We start from the raw sequence: 8191 nt of genomic DNA, 5'->3' as shown, positions 1-8191 counted from the left end.
CAGGAGAGCATGGCCTCCAGCAGACTTGGACGCACATCCTTGATTTTCAGTCAGCTCACCTCAAGGGAGCTGTGCGGCCCCTTGATTTAATATGCAGATACACCAGCATTTAATAATTACCTGGACTATGACCCCAGCTCATCTTGTTCTAGTTAAAAACCACAGCTGACTTTGTCAACTATAAACGGGCCCTTGCCATCCACCTCTACAAGAGTGAAATCAGGTGCTGCTCCAGCTGCTGACTTTCAACACCCTCGGAAAGGAGTTCAGGGTGGTAAGCAGAAATGAGGCTCTCGGTGCTCCAGGAAAACTAACAGGACAGGTCTTCAGACAGTTAGATATTTTCAGGAGCTGGCTTTACGAACCTAATTCTTCAATCTCCTCATATCTAGAAAAGCACTAAAATCCTTCAGGATGATGTCTGCTCCTCATGACTAGCAGTAATCTTCAGGGGACCAGCAGAAACCTCTAAAAAAAAAAAAATGTGCTTGATTGCATGTATTCCCCTTTCACCAAAAATCTCATAGTTACTGACCTTCCCCCACTGCCTCTTTGGAGCAGTTTCTCAGAGCTATCTGAAGTGCTCTTTCTCATGCTAGAGTCTTCATTTTGCCCCAAATAAAACTTAACTCACAACTCACGTTGTGCTTTTTTTTTTTTTTAAGTCAATATCATTAACACAATACAAGGGTGAATGGAGGCAGGGTAGATTTGATGAGGGATTAAGTTGGGGAGAGCATATAGGAAGAAGTCCAGAAAGCATCTCTTAGTGTATATATATTTATATTTGTATTTATATCCATTTATTTCATCTTTTTTTCCCTCAGGAGTGAGGGCTTCACTGGGTCCATTGAGAATAGGTTCAGATCAGGAGGAGGCATGTTGTTCTGGAAGGTCTGTGATTTCCATTTCATAATTGCTCTTTTCATTGAGAAAGGTCTTTCCCTTCAAGACCTCTATGAGCTGCTGCAGTCGCTTGGCAAAGGAGAGAACCTGGGGAGGCCTAGTGGAAGGCTGCGGTGGGGGTGGGCGTGGGCGTGGGGGGGCAGGTGGGGCTGAGGGTGGGGAGTTTGAGGGACGTGGGCGCTGGGCCATGGCAAGAGCTTGCTGAGAGGGAGGTGGCCGAGGAACGTGTTGGAAGAACCAAGGTGGGCGAATGGAAGGCTGGACGGAGCCAGGGCTCGCTTGGGCTACTGGAGTAGAAGCAGGGGGAGCGGTGGGCAACTGAATCATGTGCACCGCGTTAGAGCCTATCTTGGAGGCAATCCAGTTCAGATAGGACCAGGTAGACGTGTAGACTCCGGGGCGCTTAGCTCGGGCACAGCCTACCCCCCAGCTTGTGATTCCCACGACCACATAGCTGTTTTCCACGCTGTCTTTGCACATGAGAGGCCCGCCGCTGTCCCCCTGCCCAGAAGGATACAGAAGTCACGCTCTGCCTGAGCCACTTTCCCTGCCCAGAAGGGCCACAGCCTCTGGGAGGGTAATTTCTGCAGTCACATGGTCTCCTGCTGCCATAAACACAGGCAGTTATGGCAAAGTTTGAGGTGGTGCCAACAACTTCTTTGTGGCTGTGAGAAGGGTATGGATTTTCATGGGTTTTCTCGCACTGATAGGGGAGACAGACAAACCCATGTGTCTGTGTACATGGTTTTACATGGGTACGTGAGCGTGTGTATACAAGTGGATTTGACCCTTTTGCATTCTGGTGAAGAGAGGGAAACGTTCTCTTCTGGGAAGTGTTTGGATGATATGATCTCTGTGTGAGGGTGGAAGAAAGCTCTAAATATGGTGACCAAGTCTCTGCTGGGCAGCTTGTGTGTGTCACCGCCCAAGCGCACAGCTACTGCAGACAGTGGAAGGCAGGACCAGGGAGGTTTGCTCAGGGGTCCGAAAGGAAAGTGTCCACAGGAGCACCCGGTGGAGAGTTACCTGGCAGGTGTCAATCTTGCCTTCAGGGTACCCTGCGCACACATTGGTTGAACGAATGCGCCCATTGTACCATCTGGTCGAGTTACATAAGTCGAGGTCGATAAGGTCCACTCGTGCTTCCTGCAGTACAGGTGATGTCCTGCGGGCTACAGCCAGGCGACTCAGTGGTCAGTAGTTACAGAAGATGTGTTCTGGGAAAGCCCTGCCTTCCTCCCTCCACTGAACCCCCCAACGTCCTGAAATGCTCTATTTAAACCTAAGACCCCCGGCCTCTCCTTATCCACTCCTGGAGGGAGTGGATAGAGCACACGAGCCTTGGGAGATGGAACTGGAGGAGAGAGGAAGGAGGCAGATTGTGCACAGATGCAGCTGAAGAGTCATATACGTTAAGGGTGGATTCTGGCTTATGGAAGTTTGCCCTGATATTAGCAATTATAACAAGGACATGCTGAGCACTTACTTTGAGTCACACAGGCTTCATCTCATTCACTCCTCACAGGCACCCCATGAGCTAGAAACTGTTATTCCCCTTTTCTCCAATCAGGAGATTGGAATACCACTTCCCAAGGTCACAGTAGGGAAACTTGGACTCACACCAAGGATTTTCCTCTCTAGACTCAAGTCCAGAACACACCTTTTATTCTGTCTATAGGTCACCCCCTGCATTCTATCCTCCATCCAGCCGTGGACAGGACCTGCAGGACTTGGGCGGATGAGTCCCTCCCATGTGCCTCATATCTTTATTCAGATATGGAGGCAACAGACCTATGGTGGTGCCTCCACACACAGGCAGACCTGTCAGGGGCACAAGTGGTTGAAATGACCACTGAGGCCAGGTCAGAACTTCCTTTATAGTCTTAGATGCTAGGCCACGACCAGGGGTTAAGAAAACCCCAGCCTGCACTGTGGCTGGAGCAGCCAACATTGCATCTGGCCTGGAGCCCAAGCCCAAGGCCAAGTACTAAAGGATGATGCTGTTAAAGTGCTGCACTCAATATGCCAGCAAATTTGGAAAACTCAGCAGGGGCCACAGGACTGGAAAAGGTCAGTTCTCATTCCAATTCCAAAGAAAGGCAATGCCAAAGAATGTTCAAACTACTACACAACTGCACTCATCTCACATACTAGCAAAGTAACGCTCAAAATTCTCAAAGCCAGCCTTCAACAGTACATGAACCATGAAATTCCAGATGTTCAAGCCGGATTTAGAAAAGGCAGAGGAACCATAGATCAAATTGCCAACATCCATTGGATCATACAAAAAGCAAGAGACTTCCGGAAAAAACATCTACTTCTGCTTTATTGACTGTGCCAAAGCCGTTGACTGTGTGGATCACAACAAACTGTGGAAAATTCTTCAAGATATGGGAATACCAGACCACCTGACCTGCCTCCTGAGAAATCAAGGTCAAGATACGCAGGTTAAGAAGCAACAGTTAGAACTGGACATGGAACAACAGACTGGTTCCAAATTGGGAAAGGAGTATGTTAAGGCTGTATATTGTCACCCTGCTTATTTAACTTATATACAGAGTACATCATGTGAAATGCCAGACTGGATGAAGCACAAACTGGAATTAAGATTGCCGGGAAAAACATCAGTAACCTCAGACATGCAGATGACAACACCCTTTTGGCAGAAAGTGTAGAAGAACTAAAGAGCCTCTTGGTGGAAGTGAAAAAGGAGAGTGAAAAAGTTGGCTTGAAATTCAAGATTCAAAAAATGAAGATCATGGCATCTGGTCCCATCTCTTCATGGCAAATAGATGTGAAAACAATGGAAATAGTGACAGACTATTTTCTTGGGCTCCAAAATCACTGCAGATGGTGACTGCAGTCAAGAAATTAAAAGACGCTTGCTCCTTGGAAAAAAAACTATGACAAATCTAGACAACATATTAAAAAGCAGAGACATTGCTTGGCCAGCAAAGGTCCGTCTGGTCAAAGCTGTGGTTTTTCCAGTGGTCATGTGTGGTTGTGAGAGGTAGACCTTAAGGAAAGCCGAGTGCCAAAGAATTGATGCTTTTGAAGTGTGGTGTTGGAGAAGACTCTTGAGAGTCCCTCGGACTGCAAGGAGCTCAAACGAGTCCATCCTAAAGAAAATCAGTCCTGAATACTCACTGGAAGGACTGATGCCGAGGCTGAAACTCCAATACTTTGGCCACCTGATACGAAGAACTGACTCACTAGAAAACACCCTGCTGCTGGGAAAGATTGAGGGCAGGAGGAGAAGAGGATGACAGAGGATGAGATGGTTGGATGGCATCACTGACTCGATGGACATGAGTTTGAGCAAGCTCCGGAAGTTGGTGATGGACAGGAAAGCCTGACGTGCTGCAGTCCATGGGGTCGCAAAGAGTCGGACACGACTGAGTAACTGAACTGAACTGAACAGGAGCCCAAGAGACTGTACCCTCTGAATCACGTGTTCCCATAGGCAGGAGAATCCCAAAAGCCCTGCCCCAGCAGCACCCACAGCCCAGTCACCACCCAGTGGATTTGAACCCCGTGTGCAGTACAGGTGGGAAGGGGCAGACTCAGAGCATAAGGCCAGCAGGGAAGCCCGTGGAGTACCGGGTCTGGGGAGGGCACCAGCAAGCATTCGGTGGATGGCTGCTGAACGCATGTCTGCAAGGCTTCGTTTATGTTCCCAACCTCCTTAGCCCCCATTTTCCCTTCCCATCTAAGCAGCAATGAGGGTTTCATACATTCACTGCCCTTTAGGTACAGGTAACATGGAACAAGCCTGGCTTGTTGGCCATTAAGATGACCCTTTAAATCCATGGCAGAGCCTACAGCCTTGAAAGCCATGCAATTCACTGTTAAGAGACAGGTGTCCTGAAACACAAAAGAGTTTTCTCAATCTCAACACCTTGGCTTTAAATAGCAAATGCCCAAAAAAAAAAAAAAAAAAAAAAAAAAACCTGTAGAAACTAAAAGCTTGATGGAAAAAGAGACCGATTCCCAAAAGTACTCTTTCAGCCCCAAAGCATCTGAGTTCAAGGAAGAGGTAGGTCAAGATAAAGAAAGGTCAGAAGGAGTATCACAGGAGCCTGTGGGTTTCTTTAAGACTTGGCCCTGGGAGACACAGGTTCAATCGCTGGGTTGGGAAGATCCCCTGGAGAAGGGAATGACTACCCAATCCAGTATTCTTGCCTGGCGAATTCCAGGGACAGAGGAGCCTGGCGGGCTACAGTCCAGGGGGCCCCAAAGAGTCGGACACAACTGAGCGACTAAACACTTTCACTTTTTAGGAGATGGGTTTGCAAAAACAAACAAACAAAAAAGGATAGAAACTCCATTAAATTTAAGGTGATTCTACAACTAAGAGGCCTTGTGTGACGTCCAGGATATAGATGGGAGCCTACAGTTCTCCTGAGCAAAAGGATAGCAGAGGTGGGGTTGAGGGGTTGTTGGATGGAAACCCTGAGATCAGCCTCCCAGGGACTGCAAGAACCCCCGAAAGCTGAGGACAAGGTTGGACAAGTGGACAGAGCAGGGCAGGCCAGGGGGTGGAACAAAAAGAAAGTGTGTGCTTGCTCTAGGAACCACGGCAGAGCCATGGACACCAGTAGCCAGACAGAGGTTGACACCCCAGGTCAGGGAAGAGATTGTGAGATACCCTTCCCCTAGGGCGGCACAGATAGCAGTCCTACCAGAAACCAAAATCAACTTTCAGAGAGAAGAGTAGAAGACAAAAAAAAAAAACATACTGAGGTTTAAAGCCCAACTGACTGATCCGCCTTGAATTAGGAGGCCCAGATTTTCCATCAATGAACAGATGTTCCATCAATTAACAAAGGAGATTGACCGCTAAGTCAATTTCAATCATATGTTCACACCCCTGACACGACTGGTAAAAATTCACGTGCCCACCTACGGAAAGCTTAAAGTGCAGCTCACGTACAGAGGCCTGTTCTACTCGATCTTGCCCCACTGGCAGAAACATGCTGCCCAGGTTGCTGACCCGCAGAAAGTCACACCCAGGAGCAGCCCCTGTCGCGGTCTACAGAGGATACTCGCAGTAACATCCGGGTGGGACTGACTGCCAAGGGTGGGGAGCAAAGATGGCCAGGAGGGGCCACGTGCAGTAACTGCAGAGCTTGGAGACCATGTGACCTGGCCCTTCCACTTACAGATGGGAAAACTGAGGCGTGGAGAGGGAAATCCCATCCAGAGCCCTTCTCCAAGTGCTGCCTGCCTCAAGGCATGACTCCCACCTCCAGAGGCAGCCCTGGAGCTCCTGGCACAGCCTTGACCCTGTTCCAAAGATGCCAAGGCGCTTTTCTGTGCCTGCCGCCCAGCCGCCCTTGGTGGCCACACCAGCCACTGGCGAGGGGCCCTGGACACGGAACTTCACTCTCAGTTTTTCTGGCTATGAAAGGGGACAGTAACAGGATCCACTCACAGCACAGGGCTAGGGGCTGGGTGGGGCTCAGGCAGGCATCCATGTATTTCCCCTTCACCTAAGACCATATCGACAGGGTTTTCCTCGTCCGTACTCACCATTCTCTTGTAAGAATCCCCAGCCAGCCACCCAGCATGTCTGGGGAACTCTGGGTGGGCCTGCCCTAAAGTGAGGCAGGCAGCCTGGTCCAATGAAGTGCCCACAAGTAACAGGAGGGGTGATCTTAATGAGAGCAACGTCGTTGGACTCTGAGCTTGCAGAGTATTTCTCATGAATGATGATTTTCTCAATATATCTCTCCTGCAGAGGCGGCTTCACTGGCTTATTGCTCCCCCACTCAACTTCCTTAGCTCCAAAGATCAGCCTCCAGTCGGTCACTTTTCTGTGGGCACAGAGGTAAGCCAGGTCACACTTGCTGAGGACTGGCTGGTGACCATGACCCTGAGAGGGCCCCATCCCCAGCAGGTCTGGGTCAACCCCTCAGTCTGGTTGCCACTAGGCCCAGAGCCTCAGGGACCTTTGGCACTGAGACCCTTGGAGAATGCCCGGTTCTGAGAAGAGCCTTCCTGAAGACCCCTTCCGCGAGTTCCCGCACATACTTTTTGATCCTGAAGCAGTGAGCAGCAGTGAGCAGCCAGTGGGAGTTCAGCAAGGAGCCCCCGCACACGTGGTACCGCCGGTTGTTGTGGTAGGTGAAGATCTGCAGGCTGACCATCCAGGGCCAGGACCCGTGGGCGGCATCCTGCCCGCCGACGATCCGCACGCCTCCCTGCCGGTTCTGCCTGAACCGCACCCCACAGGGGCCACTGAGGAGAGACCACGGGCACGGTTCAAGTCACGAGCAGGCCCTCCAGGCGCCTCCACAGCAGGGGGAGAGGGGCCTGAGGCTGGTCACGGGGAACAGCCACGGGGTTCCGGGCCAGCAGGGGCAGCCCCAGGGTAGGGGTCAGGTGGGCGTGGTTGAGCAACGGTGCTGGGGGCTGTACCGGGACAGGCGGCCATGGGCTCCAGCAAATGTTCAGAGGGGGGAGTTTCTTGGGTCTTGTGGTCACAAGGTGGGGACAGAGGGGCCACAGGCAGCTAGGACAGACCAAGGGCCCTAGCAGTGTGGGAGATCGCTGGGCAGGAGAGGGAGCTAACGTGGGCATGAAGGGGGTGATCCTGGTGGAGGCTCAGGAAGGAGCCAGAGGGGCTTGGAGCTGCAGAGCTGGGCTGGGCGGCAGCAGGAGGAGAGCAGGGCAGGCGGAAGTGACCCAGGGGAGGCACGCAGGGCAGGTCGGAGGTGGACGTTCAGGGCTCTGTGTTGCTGGTGAGGAAGAGGGAGTTTCTGGGATTGCAGGGTACCTTGGGGGCTTAGGAGTCTACACATGGAGTGGGGGTCCCTGAGGTGCTGCATGAGGACGCCCTGGGATCTCTGGGGTCAGCGCAGGGCTTGGGGAAGGTGCTTCCCAGGGTCTGCAGGACTCTATGTTCAACAGGCAGTGAAGCCGGTCACTGGTTGGAGGGGGTGGGCGGTGGTGGAAACTGGCCTGTGCTTTACGGAAGCCCCAGAGTTCCTCTTGGGAGGAAGCTCTAGACACCAGGGGCCCTGGGGGCTCTGGGCTGAAGATGGTGGGACCAGGGAAGGTCTGAATGGCAATGTGGGGCACAGGCACTGTGAGACCCAGAGGAATGTTGAGGCCCGCGGCTTGGCCTCCTGCAGAGTCCCAGACGGAGGGAGTCTGGGCGGGGTCTGTTACTCAGAAGACACCCTCCCCCCCCCAAGTTGTCTGACACTTACTCACACGTGGTGTTATCTCTGGCGACCACAGATACTGCCAAGACCAGCAGAACGGCAGTTGGCAGCATCTC

General features: G+C 51.7%; 1 protein-coding gene across 1 annotated transcript; it reads right to left on the bottom strand.

Annotated features, from left to right (window-relative positions):
* Nucleotides 1-867: 867 nt before the first annotated feature.
* ACR (acrosin) lies at nucleotides 868-8191 on the bottom strand. The gene is made up of 5 exons (XM_065924662.1): nucleotides 8121-8191; nucleotides 6940-7146; nucleotides 6439-6722; nucleotides 1933-2078; nucleotides 868-1407 (listed from the first exon to the last, which is right to left on the bottom strand). The coding sequence occupies exons 1-5, from the start codon at nucleotides 8186-8188 to the stop codon at nucleotides 868-870; spliced, it is 1245 nt and encodes a 414-aa protein (XP_065780734.1). The 5' UTR covers nucleotides 8189-8191.

Source organism: Muntiacus reevesi, chromosome 1, assembly GCF_963930625.1.
Source record: "Muntiacus reevesi chromosome 1, mMunRee1.1, whole genome shotgun sequence".
In the NCBI taxonomy this organism is placed as follows: Eukaryota; Metazoa; Chordata; class Mammalia; order Artiodactyla; family Cervidae; genus Muntiacus; species Muntiacus reevesi.
This window is presented reverse-complemented; position numbering and strand designations above follow the sequence as displayed.

Excerpts from the sequence above, each read along its gene's own strand:
- ACR (XM_065924662.1), bottom strand. The coding sequence starts at position 8,188 with ATGCTGCCAACTGCCGTTCTGCTGGTCTTGGCAGTATCTGTGGTCGCC. Across the intron at positions 7,147-8,120 it reads AGAGATAACACCACGTGTGA|TGGCCCCTGTGGGGTGCGGT; the intron begins GTAAGTGTCAGA and ends GTCTCTCCTCAG. Across the intron at positions 6,723-6,939 it reads CACTGCTTCAGGATCAAAAA|AAAAGTGACCGACTGGAGGC; the intron begins GTATGTGCGGGA and ends CTGTGCCCACAG.